The 18,864-nt window shown below is 41.3% G+C and overlaps 1 protein-coding gene across 5 annotated transcripts in view; it reads left to right on the forward strand.

The window, feature by feature from the left end:
• Positions 1-18,864, forward strand: part of ARFGEF3 (ARFGEF family member 3) — a 100,520-nt gene that overhangs the window by 56,469 nt on the left and 25,187 nt on the right. For 4 of the 5 annotated variants that reach the window (XM_075145937.1, XM_075145939.1, XM_075145940.1 and 1 more), the window contains 12 exons: positions 121-1,031; positions 5,904-6,070; positions 7,311-7,476; positions 8,927-9,034; positions 9,287-9,502; positions 9,767-9,877; positions 11,281-11,431; positions 12,050-12,364; positions 13,944-14,077; positions 15,633-15,778; positions 17,347-17,526; positions 17,886-18,030. In XM_075145937.1, coding sequence (XP_075002038.1) covers positions 121-1,031; positions 5,904-6,070; positions 7,311-7,476; positions 8,927-9,034; positions 9,287-9,502; positions 9,767-9,877; positions 11,281-11,431; positions 12,050-12,364; positions 13,944-14,077; positions 15,633-15,778; positions 17,347-17,526; positions 17,886-18,030 — 2,750 coding nt within the window. The remainder of the gene's footprint in view (positions 1-120; positions 1,032-5,903; positions 6,071-7,310; positions 7,477-8,926; positions 9,035-9,286; positions 9,503-9,766; positions 9,878-11,280; positions 11,432-12,049; positions 12,365-13,943; positions 14,078-15,632; positions 15,779-17,346; positions 17,527-17,885; positions 18,031-18,864) is intronic. The other variant, XM_075145938.1, reaches the window with a different exon arrangement.

Below are 18,864 nucleotides of genomic sequence, written 5' to 3' on the forward strand. Positions count from 1 at the left end.
AGTCTTACAGGATAATTTCACTTCTTTTTATCCTGGTTATGGAGGGATGGTGTTGGATGATAGTGACACGTGCTCACTATATGTGCTGCATCACTTAAATAAACTCTGTTTTAATTGTAGTATCATGGATGGGATGACAGAAGCGTGCATCAAAGGTGGTATTGAAGCATGTTATGCTTCAGTGTCCTGCGTCTTTGCCCTGCTTGGAGCATTAGATGAGCTGAGCCAAGGAAGGGGTCTTAGTGAAGAGCAGATCCAGCTGCTGCTCCGGCACTTAGAAGAATTGAAGGACGGGACCGAGACGAGCAGGGACTCCATGGAGATCAATGATGCTGACTTTAGGTGGCAGAGGCGCATCCTGTCCTCAGAAAATCCTGCCTGGGAATCAGGAAATGAGAAGAGTCCTGATATTAGCATTAGCGTTACCACAGACACTGGTCAGACCACTTTGGAAGGGGATATGGGACAGACAACTCCAGAGGATAATCCAGAAAGTCAAAAAAACTCACTACCATCTCCAGCTGGACATGAAAGCAAAGAGATACGTTATAGAGAACCGGAGTCAGAAACCATCGACCAGCCAGATGTTGTTCAGAGAAGCCACACCATAGTCTATCCAGATATAACTAACTTCTTATCAGTTGATTGCAAGACTCGGTCCTATGGATCCAGATACAGTGAAAGTAACTTCAGTGTAGATGACCAGGACCTTTCTAGGACTGAGTTTGATTCATGTGATCAGTATTCCATGGCAGCAGAGAAGGACTCAGGCAGGTCAGATGTCTCGGACATAGGCTCTGACAATTGCTCCCTGGCTGACGAGGAGCAGACACCACGGGATTGTCCAGGTCACAGGTCCTTACGTACTGCTGCTCTCTCTCTGAAATTACTGAAAAATCAAGAAGCAGACCAGCACAGTGCACGGCTATTTATCCAATCACTTGAAGCTCTTCTTCCTCGGCTTATAGCTCTTCCCAGCATAGAGGAGGTGGATGGAGCACTGCAGAGCTTCTCTTCAACCTTCTGCTCAGGTTTGCAAGCAAATATTTACTGTCTAACCAGCATGCACACTGTGACAGCACTGTACACAGATTCTCTTGTAGGATTTCATCTTCAGAGAACATATCCAGAATAAGGAGGTTTGTGCTTTACAAAGCACATTCCTCCACAGCAGCACACTTCATTTAGGGCAAAGCAAATTGAATATGCAGGCACCGATTTAAAGGGAGGTCAATCCATTAACTCTTAACAGGCTCTGGATTATGTCCTCAGTCAATAGAGAAATCGCATTTTCCTTGGTAAGATACCTCTTCACAGGTTTGTGAAGATGTGTTGAAAAGATTTGCACATGTTGTCATTAAACAGAGGTTGGGGCTGCCCCTTAGCATGAGAGGGGTGTGGGGAGGACCATCACCTGTTTTGAAGGAGATTTAAGTAGCTTAGTACATCACTGCATTCCTATTAGTAAAGCCAGTCTTGCAAAGAAGGTGATAAAAATTCCACAGCAGTAAGCTCTTGAAAGGATAAGAAAAGAGGAGCGACTCTCTTCTTCACTCTTTTGTTTTTCTTAATACTGCTATCTATCATTACAGGAAATGCAAAGCTCAAAGCCCAGACCAAGTGAAAAATAATTAGAGATCTTACCTTTAAGAGACTAAATACCTGCAGTTCTTTCAGGGTTAGAATCTTTGGGATCTTGACTTGGTCAATCAAACAAAAAAACACCATGCAAAGGCTAGTTTGTCCTGTTGATAGTATATTTAAAATTTGTATAAGTATATATATTTTTAGAAGGGTTTCTTTTTCCTGACAGTGGCCAAAGTGGAAATGTTTATTAAAATATATTTCTCTGTTTCTTTAACTTAATTCACCACAATTGCCTTTCCTATTGCTCCTCTCCTAATCATTGCTTCATTCATTTGTGCTCTCTCACACACATTAAACTCATACAGAGTCAGAAGGGATGCCTCCCATCATCATACAGCATAATTTAGATATGAAGCTGGGTGAATAAGCTGATATTCCTGATATCCTGTTTAAATGCTGCCCAAATAAGCCCTAACTCAGCAATATGATAGGTGACATTCTTAAGAAACATTGGCCATGTTACATCACAGAACTGAGATATCTTAAAGGGGACAGTAATATGAATTACATTCCTAATTGAGGTGCTCAAAAGCATCCTTTCTGTCACAAGGGATTTCTTTTTCCTGAAGAAGAGTGAGGTTATGCCAAAAGACCAGGACTAGAACTCTAGCTCAAACTTTTGTGCACCTCTTCCCTTGTGCATGAGTATACCACTTCTTTTCTCTTTTGTCTGTCAAATCTGTTTAGAACGTTTTAAAGGGTTGGAAGAGGTAGACCTAGCAGACTTCTACATTTTAAGGCTAAACACTGCTCTTGTTATTCAGTATGAGTAATACAGTGAGAAGATGGAAGAGTATTACTTTATTTCTGCATTAAGGCCATAATTTCTGGTTTGTACATCTCTTTTAAAAAGACACCTAGTCTTGGACTTAAACTGTTGAGTTGAGGAAGACCTTTCACTTTCCTAAGAAAGCCACTCCCATGGCTAAATCTGTAATTAAAAATGTATACCATGTTTCCAGTCTGATTTGGTGAAGTGCTCTTAGAAGACGCCCCTCAATTAGGAATCATGGAAAAACATGTAGTAGCAAGTTACTGTATTAATATAGCTTAGAAGAGATATCCTGGTGTTTTTGTAGAGCTGTGGCTGTTACAGAGGTGTAATTTTATGCTCTCATAAGATCTGTGCAGATCATGTCTCAGTTGGATGCCTGGAATGAGATTCAATCCAGCTGAAACAGTCCCTTAACTTGTACCTCAGATCTTAAGCAAAAGTCCATCAGTCCTCCTGAGGTGAGGACTTGTGTTCCTGTGTAGGTGAGAGAAGCGTGAGTTTGAAGACCTGTAGCGAGAGAGACTGACTGAAGTTGAAGCACATGTCTGGGGGCAGGAACTCTGCCTGGAGAGCTTCCGAGACACCAGTCTGATCTGCCTCTATAGGCAACATTTGAGTCCGTACTTCAGGACTCCTTCGTTAGCACCAACAATTCAAGGCACAAATGAGGTGATGAGTTAGAGGAACTGGTCCTATTCATTGTACGTACAACATTTATTCATGTATAATTCCTGAAGAATACATTAGGAAATTTGAGTATTAGTTAAGGTTCGAGTTGAGAAAAGAGGCAGGTGCAGTTCTGAGACCAGCCAGTACAGAAGCAGTATTTTTGTGTTTCTGAGAGACCTTACTTAACTGCTTTGTTTCATATTTCAATTTTTCTTACACTTTGGGGGAAAAATGCATTAGCTGCAATTTAGTAGTCTTTCCTACAGGCTAGGTCCTTAAATAGTATTGTAATATTATTATGTTTTCGTAGGATTGAAAAGCAATGAATGGAGGTAGGAATTTGAGGCACTGGCGTGGAAAAAGTGAAGTCAGCTAAGCAGAGTTATGGTGAAATTAAAATTTGGAAGTCAGTTGGTTAAAAGCCTTCCTAATCTACAGTTTTCATCTTTCCTCAGAAAGTTCCTCCTTGTTGCTAGATGAAACCAATGCCAAAAAATTCCTTAGTGACACTGGAGTGTGATATCTATCTTAAAAAATACTGAATTATCTAAAAATTCGCAACGTTGTCTTGACTTACACAGAACATAAAGTCTGCATTTTTTCAGGATCTCCTTTTACCTGGCCAATTTAAATGAACTGTTGTCTCTGTTAAGACATTGTGCTAACCTCATCGTTTGTTATAGCTGGCAGATTTTTATAATTCAAGTTGATGATCAGTATTCTCTTAATTCAGACATAACTCTTCTCATGAACTGCAGTGTCAAGGCATTAATTCTAAAAATAGCGTGCCATTGTGTGAATAATCATAGCAAACATTTTTAGCACCTCTTTTCAGTTTTGATTCCATAGCTTTTAGCAGCAAGGTTTTTATGTTGTTAAGCATCATTGCAAGTATATGCATCAGCTAATCTGCTTTTGAGATCTCAGCATCCCTCAAATGCAGTTGTTTATTTTCCCATATTTTAGAGGAGATTAGGGACCATATTTTTCCCAAACACTTTTGGGTGCTCAAATACATACCGACTATGTAGTAGCCACTTTTATGTGCAGTTATACACCTTCCTTTTTAATTGTGGTCTTGTATAGAAGGTTGCACAATTTTTAAAATATTTTAATGCAAAATAAAGTGGGCTTTTTTTTTTCTTTTACATACCTCTCTGCCTTGAGGTTTTTATTACTCTAGCAGATTCTAGTCCCCAAGGTACATATTTAAGAGAGATGAGGCATCAAATCAATATATGCTAGCTACATCAATATCATGATCCTCCATCCAACAAAGTGTTAAGATGCATCTTTGCCTTCAGTGATGAAGGAGTCACTGGAGCTGCTCACAGGCTACTTTCAAGCACGTGGTTGCAGTTTTGGTACTAGGTAAAGATTCTCTGTTAACATTCACCATCGGAAATCTACCCCAAGCACACGCCAACCCGTGTGCGTACGGTTTGTGGCCAGCCCTATCACCCCGCTTCCACAAAGGTTGCTCCCTTGAACAGCTATTCATTTTTTAGACCCACCCTGGAACAGTTACTCTCTTTCTAAATCCGCCCTCAAACAGTTACTCACCTTATCCACGCCCCCAAAGTGACGACAGTGGAAAGTCCGAGAAGGCAGCAGCACAGAGCTTTCAAACCCTCACGAGGCAAGAAAAACATTTGCTTCTTTTCTGTGTGTGGATTTTTTTTTTTTTAATGTTAATGGTTTGTTGTATTTTGTCTAAGAAGAGGCATGAGCTTTATGGTGGGAGGAATATATTCACAGTAAACCACTGCAGCAATTAAATGACACAGCTTTGCTTCATCATGTAACTAACCTTGGAACTGGTTTTTTGTTTCATTTCAACGTTCCTCTAGGATAAAGCTTACTCCTTAATCTTCCCTAATTGACATTCTATGAATGGATTTCACAGTTGATGTGAAAACCATGAAATATTGTGGGTCATGTGGGGGAGTCTAATACTTCTGTTTTTTTCATGGCTCAAACTACAGATCATGGGGATTCAATTAGGTATTGCTCATACTTGATTTATGTTTTTCTACCAGTAGGTCAGCTAACTCAGAGGAAAATGTATGTGCCGTCCATCCTACCTGGGAAGAAGGGATTGTGCCACTGGGCGTGGTTGTAGGCTGTCATTTCATACAAACAGTGTTTTCAGGAGTACTTATGGGTCTGGCAGAGCTGCAAGTGCTCAGCTATCGAGAAAGCAGGTCTTGTATGAACTAAACAGGGCTTGGAGTTGTAACGAGTTCCAGCCAGCTTGGCCCGAAACATTTGTCCACATACCTCTAGACCATGGAGAGAATGGTGATTACAGGCTGATCCTGCAAGGTCCTGCGCGCTCCAGTCCCCATCCAACAGCTCACTTGGCCAGGACAGATTTACTGGGGGGTTAAAAGGGCTGTCACCCTCATTAGCACCATTTGGTGCAATGTATGCTCAGTTAAGTACGCAGGCTTTGCCTCTGCCCCTTCCTACCTCACCTTTCCAGTTAGCACTGCAGATGTATCCTGCCCTTTGCTTTGTACCTGGCAGTCATCCCAATGAATACTGGTGCTGCTGGTGTATTTCAAATTTACCATCTTGCTTTGCTGGACTGTGACTGGAGTGTTCAGTTTGCCTTGCAGCACTGCATTCTAGATGGACTACTTATTTTTCTATTCTCTATTCTAGTACATTTAGTAGAGTAATTTCTACTGATGATTCATTAACTATTCTAGCAATCTGTTGCTGCTGAAATGCTAGGGTTAGTTTCTGATTTTTTTCTTCCAGGCAAAATCTGTGTAAAATGTGAGAGCTCACATGGTGTTTTTGTTAGGTATGATGCACTCACCAGGATTTGAGGGAAACCTAAATTTCAGCTTCCAGACTCTGATGAATGCAGACAGTCTCTACATGGTCTCACATTACACTCTGCTGCTCAACCTAAAATTGGCCAACTCGGATTACTACAGGAAGAAGCCTTCCCAAGCCCCTGTGTTGCTGGTGAGTTGGGGAATATGGGAAAACTGTTAAAAAAAGAAAATTTGTTTTGCTACCTTTCACATAAAACAGCCCACACGTAAAGCCTTCAGGCTGCTTGCTAAGTGGAGAAATAATAATTGCAAATGAAGCGTTCTCCAAACTGCTTATGAATCCTGCATGATAAATATCATGCATCTGAATTACACAGCTTCTCTGTAATTCGGGGAGGAATGAATGCTGCTTGCTGATTATCATTAAAGTAGCAGTCATTTTGATGGATACTCTGTCTTCAGAACAGATCTTCATTAGCATCATGTGATGCAGCAAGTATTGTTAGTGCACGTTATCAAGGGGCATTCCTTCATCTTGCAACTACTTTTGAGCGTAACGACAAACTTCTTGCTTAATACTTGATTTGTATTTACGCAGATGAAGACATGAGAAGTTAGAGTGAAAAATAATTAGGTTTTAGTAATACAAACTGATGATTTTTGTGGCGCCTGGGATTTCTCAGCTTCTTGGGCTTTTTAAAAATTGGTTTGAAGGACTTATAAAACATGAATTATGTTTTTCAACTAAGTTGCTCAAGAGAAGTCGTTGCAGAGTTGCCCTAAAAATAAAAAAGTCGGTGATACATGGAACACAAAAATGAAAAACAAAAAATTCTGTTAAAATGTACCATTATTGCTGAGCTTCCCATGTAAGAGAATTTATATTATAGAAGACCTCAAAAACAAGTGGATCAGTTCTGGTATGTTCTTCAGCAGCTGCAAGAGCAAATCTGTGACTTAGAACCTCTCTAGGGGCAGCACTGTGCACAACAGGCCTGAGCATGACCTAAGTATTGTTGAAAATAGTTCAGATATCTGATGGGACCCCAGTTCATCTGTGGTGACTGTTCAATGCAGAAAGGCCTGATTGCTGGACAGGCAGCGTTAGGTGCCACAACTTCTTTTTATTGGAATTGAGATCCTACCCCTACCTTGTAGAAATAGTGGGAGATCAGCATGTCCCATTGTCACTGTGCAAGAGCTGTCATTATGATTTGCATCTTACATGAACCGCAATAAGAGAAGGGAAAGCTCCTTATCACGTCATTCTCCACCATAGAGACACACTGCGATCCTCGGTTAATTCTTATTTTTGCTTAGCTTCATTTCTACTCCTGCATTCCCTTACGCTCAGGAGTAGATCTAGGGGCTGAGGCTCATACTGTAGGGCTTAGTGTTGTCTTACATCTGGCTTTTATGGTTCTCTGCAGAAGGAGTTCATGAAGCAGGTCCAGTCCAGTGGTGTGTTGATGGTATTTTCCCAGACCTGGGTTGAAGAACTGTACCACCAGGTACTAGAAAGGAACATGCTGGGGGAAGCTGGGTACTGGGGAAGCCCTGAAGAGCACAGCCTTCCACTTATCACCATGCTGACCGGTCAGTACTACGTTATGGTGGCAAGGCTAACTTCCAAACACGCGTCTAAAACAAACTACGATAACATGCTGCTGCTTTGCATTACATACAGAACAGCATGTCATCATGCAACACGTGGTGTTTCGTGAAATTACCGGTAGAGAAGGAGTGAGACTTAAATGTGGCAGGTACTTAAGTGTTTGTTTTGGATCAGACAGAAAGCTTTTGAAGCATGGGTTTAAAAACAAACTGTCCCTGGGAGACAGGGAGAGTAGGTTTGTTCACTGAACCAAAACATCTCTTAATTCTGTCAGCTTCAGTTCTGGTAGACTTGGTACCTGTTAATGATAAGCGGTAAAGCTGATGTTTTCTTGATGTCATAGAAAAGCCATTTCAGTGTGCCTGTGGGCAGTACAAATATAAATAGTGGCATCTGATCCTGGAAGCCTTCCACAGATTGGGCTCCCCTTGGTTCAGACTTGTGCTATGCCAGGGATATGCCAAATGGCACTAGAGAGAAGCTGAAAACCTGGAGCACCTCTGACAAATTCTTGAAAACAATCGTTAGCTTCATTTGAGGGAAAAAATCAAATGGTATCAGCTGAAAGGCAGCAGGATGTCTATGATATTGTATTGATATAAAATGTAGTGTCTACTTGAATGTGTATACTGTATGATTACAAAGAGGTAATTAAAACAGTGTATGCAGGGAGAATGCTGGCTTCAGCTGAGCCATTAACTGGTAATCAAAGAGCACTGCTCTGAAAGTTTTTTGCTGATTGTATTGAGCTCAGTGTTGCTTTTAGCTATTGAGCTGGGAAGCTGAAAGAAACGCTTTGGAAAAACAATAGCTATGAAGTATGTGGAGAAGAGACAGACAGACAGGGGCTGATAAAAAGGAAATCAACCTGATGTCCCTAACATTAAATAATCTGTGAGAAGCTGGTCTTTTGTTGTGTTGGAGAAAGGGTTGTATTTCTTTTGTTGAGATTGAACCTACATAGGTCTACTAAAAATCGCATTTAGGACATAGGATCCCAGTGCATCTTGAGAACTCAGACTGAGGTCTAGGAACATCTAGATACAGGATTTAGCAAGATTTGAAAGGTTATATTAAGAAATGTGGAGATATAAGGGTGTGGGAAGTTCTGAACTGTAAGAAATACCATGAAATCTTTGCTGAGAGTTCTGTTGACTGTAACTTTGGGGGTGGGGAGGAGAGGGGGCGGCTTTTGAGAGTGGCATATTTCCCCTCTTCAAGAAAACGTTGGTTATACTGGGCAAAGCATAAGATGCCACAGCTCATGTTTATGCTGAGGCTTCAGAAGGCTGCCAGAAAAGAGCAACTAAAAAGCATACCTGAGAAGTCAGGAGCACTAGTACTTATTTGAACAAAGGGCCAGTAGGAGATGCTTTCCTTATACCATTTGTGTATTGAATAGTAATCTGTTGTTTTTTAATGTTCTGGCAGACATCGATGGCTTGGGAAGCAGTGCAATTGGTGGCCAATTGATGGCATCTGCTTCAGCTCAATCTCCTCTTTCCCAAAACCGGAAGACAGATGATTCTGTTGTTGCAGGTATTAAGACTGTATTATAAGCACAAGTGTGTCTACCAGCAGTGGGTTGTTGTATACCATAAGCCTATTCAGATAAATTGTGTTTTAGAACAACAATTTAAGGGTTGAGGGAAGTATGTCAGTACATCCTACATGTCAATTGGTAGTCCAGCATGAAGAGGACAAATATGACTTTTTTTTTTTTTACCATTGATGATAAAGCTGCTGTGTTGCCATTTTCAAGTAGTAGTAGTAATGCATTTCTCACCCCAGGAGTTGCTTTTGCCCGATACCTTTTAATCGGCTGTTGGAAGAACTTGATTGACACTTTGTCCACACCACTGACTGGCCGCATGGCAGGCAGCTCCAAGGGGCTGGCCTTCATTTTGGGAGCAGAAGGAGCCAAGGAGCAGAACCAAAAGGAGAAGGACTCTATCTGCCTGAGCCTGGATGGACTGAGGAGGGCAGCCCGGCTCAGCTGTGCTCTAGGTACTGCTGCATGTGGGATGTCATGGCAGACTTACAAAATAGGATGGTAACTTTCCTTGAAGTAATTTGGGAGAGAGAAAAGTAGCATCCTGTTCCAGTCTTGGATGGGAACCTGGACTGTAGGACTCCCCATAGAGCCCACCTCCCTACAGCATAGACATATCCAGCCAACTTTCCAACTTTCCTTGACACAACCTGTTGCGGAGATTGCATGTGATTGGGGAGGAAATCTGGTTAAACAGTAATTGTGTTGTTGCTTTACAGGAGTTGCTGCTAACTGTGCATCTGCTCTTGCCCAAATGGCTGCTGCCTCCTGTGTTCAAGAAGAGAAAGAGGAAAAAGAAATCCAAGAGCCCAGCGATACTATAGCTCAAGGTAACTATGTGATTAAATTACCTACTTTATCTCATATTGCCTGCAAAAATGCAACTGGAAAGTACTTTGCTACACATAGAAAAAGGACAGAGGGGAGTGCTACTACTGTGCACCACTCACGTGTAGGCATGTGGGATATACGTCTAGAGGCTTCAGTACATGTCCCGCTGTCCTAGGTTCTTAACATTATGTCACACTAATTATATTTTATATGGAACTGAAATCAGTGGAACAACACATGCAACAACAAATGCCAAGAGCATTTTTGAAATGTGCACTTTTTAAGCCTTGTGATACTAGTACAACCAGAGGGCATCAGAGAAACAATTTTTTTTTTTAATATGTTGGGTGGTAATATAAGCTGAGTTTGCGTCCCTCTCCCTGTCTTGTGCATATATCCTTGGTTGTCTTTTGTCATCATCAAAATTTAAAACTGTTTCTGAATCCTGTTAAATAAAGCTGGAATAAAAAAGTGATATATGTATAACATGTGAAAAGTTCTGCATCTCTATACCACTACTTCAAACCCAGTGGAAGTCAGTAAAGTCAATTGTTGTCTCCAATGGCTGTTTGGAGAAGTACTTAAAATGTGTCTGATGACATCTGATTTCTAATGGCAAGAAGCCCATAACAAAACAGTGTTGCACAAATGACCCTGCTTGGCACTTAAATTTGGTGTCTCAGCAGAGAAAACAAAACTGAATAGGCCTGAGCACAAACCAGCTTTTGACCACTCTGCTAGCTGTGACTGAAGCGAGTTGGCCAGGCCACGCTGAAGCAAAGAGGAGGCAGTAGCGGTGGCCAGAGGCTCACAGATCGGTTCTGTGAAAGCTTGCAAAGCTTCAAAATTTGTTTCCATTCCAATGCAGCATGAAAACTAAGCTTTTCAGAGATTCTCAGGAAAAAGAATTAGGTCCAAATGCTTGTAGTTCAGCTCAGGATTAGTTTTGCTTTGACAAGAGTATCCATTAACAAAAGCTCTTTGGTGAAACTTTTGTATGGAAATAGATGTGAAATCCGCAAACTTTTTTCTTTCCATAGCAAAGGAGATTTTAGTTAAAATAAATAAATATCCAGCCAGCCAGCTCCAAAGAGAAACATGTAATATCACTGGCAATCTGCATCTGTTCTGTGGGCAACAAGATGTGAATTTGGGGGTGGAGGTTGTCAATTTGGCATTGATTTTTTTCATGCATATAAGATCAATCAAAAGGGATTTTAATTTTAAAATTGCCTTATGTTTATTAGGAAGAAAGAGGTTTATCTGATTTGGTTTTTGTCTAAAATCCATGTTCTTTTATAGCTTTCAGACTGTATACCTTTGCCATCACCCTATATACAAAACAGTGTTTGTTTAAAAGCTGGAGAAGCTAACGTTTTTTTTTTTATTTTTCATGCTGCAGTAAAACAGAAAGTGGAGCAGAAACTGGAGCAGATGGGGAAAGTGCAGGGAGTCTGCCTGCACACTGCTCATGTTTTGTGTATGGATGCAGTCCTTAACGTGGGCTTGGAGATGGGAAGCCACAATCAGGACTGTTGGCCTCACGTGTTCAGGTACTCACCAGCTTTTCCAAAAGAAGCAGAATTTATACCATGTTGCCTGAAAGTAACAGACTGAGAAAAAGGACTTTACATGCTCTGGGAGTGTTCTGTATAAACAGTGTCAGAGTGACTTAACTGCCAGTATCTGTGAGAGAAAAGTCGGTGCTGTTTTCCACCGCTATTCACGGACAAAATCAGTGCTTAGAAACTTCGAAGTTACCAGAAGACTGTGGCAGACCCAGGAACCTAAATGGGCTTTTCAGGCACCTCCACTAAACTGTTTGCTATCTAGGCCCATGGGAGGCCAAAGGATATAAGAAGATAGGTTATCTACATGGAGTCTGAGAGTTAGAGATCGTCTGTTTACAGTTTGAGGACAACGTCCTGTGCATCGTATCTGGTTCAGATGTAGAAATCGGTGCCTGTGGGTCGGCAGTGGGTTTCCATGTAAGCTGGCTGTTCACAGGGATGGGGCTGTGAGGCAGCCAGGAGCTGTACTGGCACTATCCTTCTGACTCACCTCTGGAGTACAGGTCCAAGTGTTTCTTCAGTGAGCCTGGTGATTAGCAGGGGGAGGAGTTGTTGTTTTGGGGGTTTTATTCATCTTTTGCTTCTCCTGTTTGTTCTCAGGGTGTGTGAGTACATCAGCACACTGGAGCACACCCACTTCAGTGACGGTGCTTCCCAGCCCTCCCTTACCATCACCCAGTCACAGCAGGCACCTGGGGGGCTGCACCCAGACTCTGAGCCTGGGGATTCTCACCAGGCACTCACCCCTGAGCAGGAGACCACCCTCAGCAGCAATCCTGTCATTCAGCCGGTTTCTATCCAGGAACTCATCAAGGAGAGCAGTAAGGGCAGAGCTTTTGACTTCCGTGGAGGCAGCCTGCTGTGTGGGACCAGTGCTGCCAAGGCTGTTCTCGCACTCTCCACGCAAGCTGACAGGTAAAAGCAGCCCTGTCAGGAACCATAATCCCTGTTCCCAAAACAGGACCAAAATGGACTTTTCTGTGGTGCAGTGGGGCCTGATCTTTGTCTGTTGCAGCCACTTGCTTCAGCTGAGTTTCACAAGAGAGCTGCGTGTGTGTCACAACCAGCAGTTCCTAAAAGACCTGGTTTTCTGCATCTCTGCAGTACCTGCAGGTACTGGGTTGAGTATGTCTGTGCACAACAGTGAATATGCCAAGTAAATCAAATGCATTCTGAGAGTGGTGGATTTATTGCTTGCACGTAAATTAATCTGTTGTGTTCATTAAAGCAGACAAAATAAGTGGGTGTCTTGTCCTGACAGGAAGGGACTGAGTGACAAGACCAGTGACAGTTAGAAAGCAGACGCTTCTGTCAGGACTCTGTGGACAGCTTGTCAGCATGCCCCAGTGTGTCCAGAGGAGGAAGGGCCACCAAGCATGGTCACAGGATGGCTGGGTTACATGTCCCTACAACACAGTCTGCAGACTGATATGTCTCAGACTTTTTCGCTATTTCTGCTATTCTGTCGGCAGCCCAGACTAGAGCTGAAAATTTCCTGGGTTTGCATGCTTCTAATATCCTTTTTTCTTCAGCTGACATTTTGTATTCTTGATCTCTGCCCATAGGAGGGAGTTATTTGTAAATTCAGAGGAAAAAGTAATGCATACTGACACCGCTTGTAGGAGTTTGACTCTGTGCATGGCAAGTACCTTTTATTCAGGAAGATCACAATACAACTTGGTTCCGAAGATTAGAGAATAGCAGTACTGTAATTTTAATGATGCAGGCTTGACTGCTGCACTGTTACTTCAGTGCAGACGTTATTAGGACTCAATCCCCAGTTTCCCAGGACTATAGAAAGTTCTTCATGAAAAGCAATGTCAGAAAATCATATTTGTGTCAACTTGTGGCTGCATCATGTGAAATTTCACTGTGATCTCTGTGGAACCCACCTCCTGTGTAAGCATAAGTTTACTGCTTTAAGGGTACAGATTTTAACTCTTCAATCTTAACAGCTCATTGCAGCTGAAAATAACAACTCTTGTTTATATTTCTAAATAGCAATTCAGGTACAGCAACTTTAGGTCTAAGACTAGAATTGATTTGTTTTTCATGTAAGGGGTTGTAACTTCAGATGGAGCAAACTGGTGTAATTCTAAAGTCAGTGAAGCTATGATGATCTATGTTGTGAAGACTGGGCATATTCTCACTGTTTTTTTGATTACTCGTTCATGAACTGCTTATAGCATTAAGATACAGTAATGGGGAAGCGTTGATTCCTTGAAAAAGTGACTTTTTGTTTTAGTACTGCAGTTGAATCTTGGAAGGGTTCTGGTTGGTCCTACAGCACTCTGCTTTCCACCCACCAATTAATAAAGCTTCTGGATCAAAGTCTTTCTGTAGCACTGTATAAATGAAAAAGCCCTTAATAACCCAGTGTGTCACCAAAGGCAACACATAGCAGCCTTGTACAGATAAGGGTTTTCCTCTTACATACACATTTAAGTTTGCATCTCATGAATTTTTCAATTAGATTCTGTTCTTTTACTCACAGGCTCTTTGAAGATGCTGCTGACAAGTTAAACTTGATGGCATTGGCAGGCTTTCTTTACCAGCTCAAGAAGGCTTCTCAGGCCCAGCTTTTCCATTCAGTCACAGATACAGTTGATTACTCCCTAGCAATGCCAGGTAAATCGCCTGAAGATCCCTTGCGGAGTTCTGTGTTTCACATACAACTGTACTGCTTACAGGACTTGCTTTGAATTCTTACAGCTTTAATTTTTCCCATTGAAATTTCAACATATAAATAAAACACAGTATTTAGTCTAATAAGATCTTTCTGTAGGAGCAATTCAAAGTCTTTAGAAAGGTTGAGTGCTTTTTTTGGACAGGGACCATGTCTACACCTGCTATGAAACACTTCAGAGGATATTCATTTGGTTCTTGGACTTCGGGGGTATAATTATCCACAGATATTTAATCATAGCTCCATTTTGGAGCCCAATCCAGTAAGGAAACTCAGGTGAACATAGACCTAAGACAGTGGATTTAGGTTAGACATTTGACAGTGGGATAACCTCAGAAGTGTTCAGAAAACGGGTGATAGCAAACAAAGCACACAACTGAAGAATGTTAAATAAAGCAGTAGGATTTGTCCTGCTTGCTCTTCCCCAGCAGAGTGGAGCATATACCTTACAGTACAAAGCCTGTAAATTGTCGTTTCCATCACTGTCTCAAATAGAGCAGAAGGACTGGACCCAAAGGATTCACAAATTCACTTGAATTTGTACTGTGCCTTTAGAAGTTACATTAGTCATACAGACTTTGTTCTGTCCTGTGGCAGATGTGGATTTTATATGGTATATGTCTCCAATTTAATCAGTTTCCCCTCTCCCTGAAGTGCTACTTGTCATTTTCTCAATATGACACTTCAAGTTGTTTTTCGCTCTTGCTTGTCTCCAGGCCTCAACATTCATCACTTTATTTTTACTAAATAGTGATCTTCTTATCATGTATGTAGTAGTCAATCAACAGTAGCTAGTAATAATAAAATTAAAATTAGGATAGAGCAATTAATTAGGTGGGTTTTTTTTTTAATATTAAAAGTGGTATGCCCCCTGATTACATCTTTCGTTAGAGATAAAAGCACCAGCATATTTTAAATGAGAGAATGACGTGTCTTTCCAAATGTTGTAAGAGCAACAGAAGATGAATCCCTTTTAATAGGAATAACAAATATTACTGGATGCGGAACAGAAAAGTATTTTCCCACTTCCTCTGCTTCATATCTTTTGCTTGAGAAGAAATACAAAAGGACAAACCAAAACTAAGTAATTTGTAGTTTATATTCTTTCCTGTAGATGTCACCAGGGTTTTTTGTAACTACTATTTTGGGTCTTAATATCAATTATTTAACTCCTTGCTTAACTTTTCTGCACTACTTCTCCAAGCCTTTGTCTTTAAAATGTTTGGAAAAAAAAATCACTTAAATCAAAATAAAATGCGTTTAAGAAGTTGTTCTTAAAACTTGGGTCTATCTCATGTTCTTTTACCTGCACAGGCATGGGCTGTGTTTTGCATTGATTTTTTCTTTCTTTTTTTCTTTTTTTGTCTTCCCCCCACCCCCCCACCCCTGACTTGATACTAATAATTTCTAACCTGATTTAAATTCCAAATTAGACATCTAAAGATGGAGGAGCTGCTGCTGCTTAGCTTCCATTTATTTTCTTATACTTTCTTGTAGGTGAAGTAAAATCTACCCAGGACAGGAGAAGTGCACTTCACTTGTTCCGACTTGGTGATGCCATGCTCAGAATTGTAAGGAGTAAATCTCGCCCGTTGCTCCACCTCATGCGCTGCTGGAGCCTGGTGGCACCTCATCTTGTAGAGGTAGGGGTGGGGGAGAAAATGGGAATGTGTGGAAGAGGTGGCAAAGCTGAAAAAGCTGGAGAAGGCTTGATAGCTCTTAAAATGTGTATCAACCCTCAACATTGTCAAACCTGGTTACACTCCTGTTGGGGTATTGTATATACTGTGTCATATATTGTGATGCTGTCACTGAGGAGTGCACTTTTAAATAACTGAAACAGGCATTTTTGCAATATGATGCTTCTTGTGTGTCTGTGGTGAAAAAACTAAAACCATCCTAAGAGAGTAAAAGTAGCTCCTCCACCTACCTATTTTCCCAGTCAAGGTCTGCATCCTTGCAAGTCATCCCGTAAAAGAATGCAGGCTTTCTTTTCCCACATAAAGCCAGCTCAACTGGGAAGATGGTGACATTTTTCCCTTTCCTTCTTCCTTGTGAACCCTGGTCAGTGGCATGCCAGTAGCAGCCACATAATGGATTTCAGTCATAGCAAATGACCTTTCCACAGCCACACTTTCAGTCTTATCTGGTGAAATACTGGTGCCTTGACTTCTCAGAGCTTTTTGATTTGTATCATTGGTATGAATAAACGTGCAGTACTTTCTTTCTTTCGGTCGGTGAGGTATGTGGTGTCATCTGCCCAGGTCTATTGGGTGCATGCTTCTCTGAAATTTTAATTTGAGCTGTTAGTAAATTGCCATAGCACTTCATTTCATTGACTCAAGAAAATGTGTGGACTGTCTTACAGCAGAGTTCAGACACTGGAGAGTCTCAGTGGAATCCCTCTAAGTGAAGTAGAAATAGCAGAGAATAGTTTTGTTGTATGCTTTAACAGCCCTTTATCTTGAAAACTACTGTCTCACTTGCCTTTGGATGCCAGCCTGAGACCACTTTAAATACTTTTCATGTTTTGAACACTTTTAAGTCTTTTAAGATCCCAGGCCAGTTTAAACTCAAGTACCTTCCATGTTTTTAGAATGCAGGGCCGGTCAGTCTTTTTGGTTGACTTCAGTGCAGATGAGGGCATTACTGGGAAGGAGCAACATCAGGGAAAGGACAGAATTTAGCATAACCTGCATAGTTGCTCAAAACAGTAACTTTATATCCAGATTCACTGGTATTTAATTTTTTTAATAGCTCTTCCAAAAGTGATGAGAACCTTCTCACTTTAAGTTCTATAAAGAGCCAAATAAAAAGTGACATTTGGTCATGCATAGATAGGTGTGGTGAATATATGCAGAAACTACCTTTTTGAAGGGAAAAATGGTCACACAGTAGAAATAAAAGACAACATTTCACACGAGTTCTGTTCTGTTGGTTTTATTATTTAATTTCTTTATTTTTAGCTCTGTGCTTTTTGAATTGTCAGCAAACCTTCATGCATCTGTGGGATGCTAAGCAGCTCAGAGCCTCAGTCATCTGTTTCCATGGCAGTACTCTCCCGTTTTCTTTGCAGTGGGGTCCCTAGTCACGATAGTGGTGAAGGCGTTTTTAGGGTTCAGCAGCATAAGTGCTTACCTCCCTTAAAAGTGTCTCACTAAAAGCAAATTTTTTGCTTGGACAAACTCTAATATGCCTCCTTTCCTTGCAGGCTGCCTGTCATAAGGAGAGACACGTTTCTCGGAAGGCTGTCTCCTTCATCCATGACATCCTCACTGAAGTGCTGGCGGACTGGAATGAGCCTTCTCATTTTCACTTTAATGAGGCGCTTTTCCGCCCCTTTGAGCGTATCATGCAGCTAGAGCTGTGTGATGAGGATGTCCAAGACCAGGCAAGTCAGCCCTGATCAGGGTGTATCTGGCCTACCATACCCATAAGAAGGATGGTCTCCAGAGTGCACTTGGTCCGCTTGAGAGTGTTTCCCAAATTCCCTTCAAATGGTGCCCCTTAATCATCTTCAAGGAATCAGGAGGGCTTTGCCTAACTAAGCCAGCATTGTGGTAGAGCACCTGGCTTTAAAGCAATTAAATAAAACTTTTCTCTTATCTAAAAAAAAAAAAATTAGTCTAGACTGACATGGTGAAATCTAGGAACGTGTTTAAAGCCATCCTCATTCTTTATGAAGGCCCATCTATGTATCCGTTCTGTTTTTTGGTTTTATTCTTTTAACCTCTCCAACACTGTCTGCAGGTGGTCACCTCTATAGGAGAGTTGGTGGAAATGTGTTCTACCCAGATCCAGTCAGGATGGAGACCCCTGTTCAGTGCTCTGGAAACAGTGCACAGCAGCAGCAAGTCAGAGGTTAAAGAGTACCTTGTAGGAGAATACTCTATGGGTAAGGACTTACTGCACTGACTGTTCCATATGTTTCCCTATCTTATTACTCGGGGACACAATAACTAACTCAATATATTTAAATGCCCTACCTGAACAGTGGCACTTAGCAGCGGCACTGCAATACTCCAGAACTGTACTGAAGTACCTGGTTTATTAGTTGGGGTGGGAGGGAAAGCTGAGATGTTGTTCTGACTTTTTATCATCTAGATTCTGGCAGCTGAGTAGAATTGAGAAAGAAATGTTTTAAACCTACTTGAATATTTTTTGAGCAAAACAGTAGTGCAGGAGTACTGAGCTTGGCTGGGCCCTTGTCACTGTCCTGCCAGAGAAAGGAAAGCATACGGTATAAAACTGCCACGTCTCGTGGACTGTCTTTCTTACTACGTGAAACCTATTGCTCTTATACATCAGGGTAAGTTAGTGTGATAATCTAGGCAAGTGCTTGTCCAGGCACTTAATCACAAGGCTTCGAATTGCTAGCAGTATTACAAACCATGTTTCCTGTAAGAATGATTCTGCATCCCTGCCAGAGATGTTTGCTTCTATGGAAACTGGGTAGTATGGGAAAATCACTTTAATCTGTTCTTTTGCCCCATTAGCAGGTATTTTTAAATGTTACAAGTCATGTGTGAGGGATATGGGTTTTTTAGGAGGAAAACCTAAATTTTGTCTTTCAGATCTGTTGCGATTGATGGCAAAATGCAAGTGTATACAGCTTTTGAAGACTGATAATCTACTTAGGAAAAGCAAGGCTATTTTGTTACTGTATAATCTGAATAGTTTTCCACGTGACTGCGGTCATCTTGGCAGTTATCAAGAACTAAACCAGAAA

Source organism: Calonectris borealis, chromosome 3 (genome assembly GCF_964195595.1).
Source record: "Calonectris borealis chromosome 3, bCalBor7.hap1.2, whole genome shotgun sequence".
Lineage (NCBI taxonomy): Eukaryota > Metazoa > Chordata > Aves > Procellariiformes > Procellariidae > Calonectris > Calonectris borealis.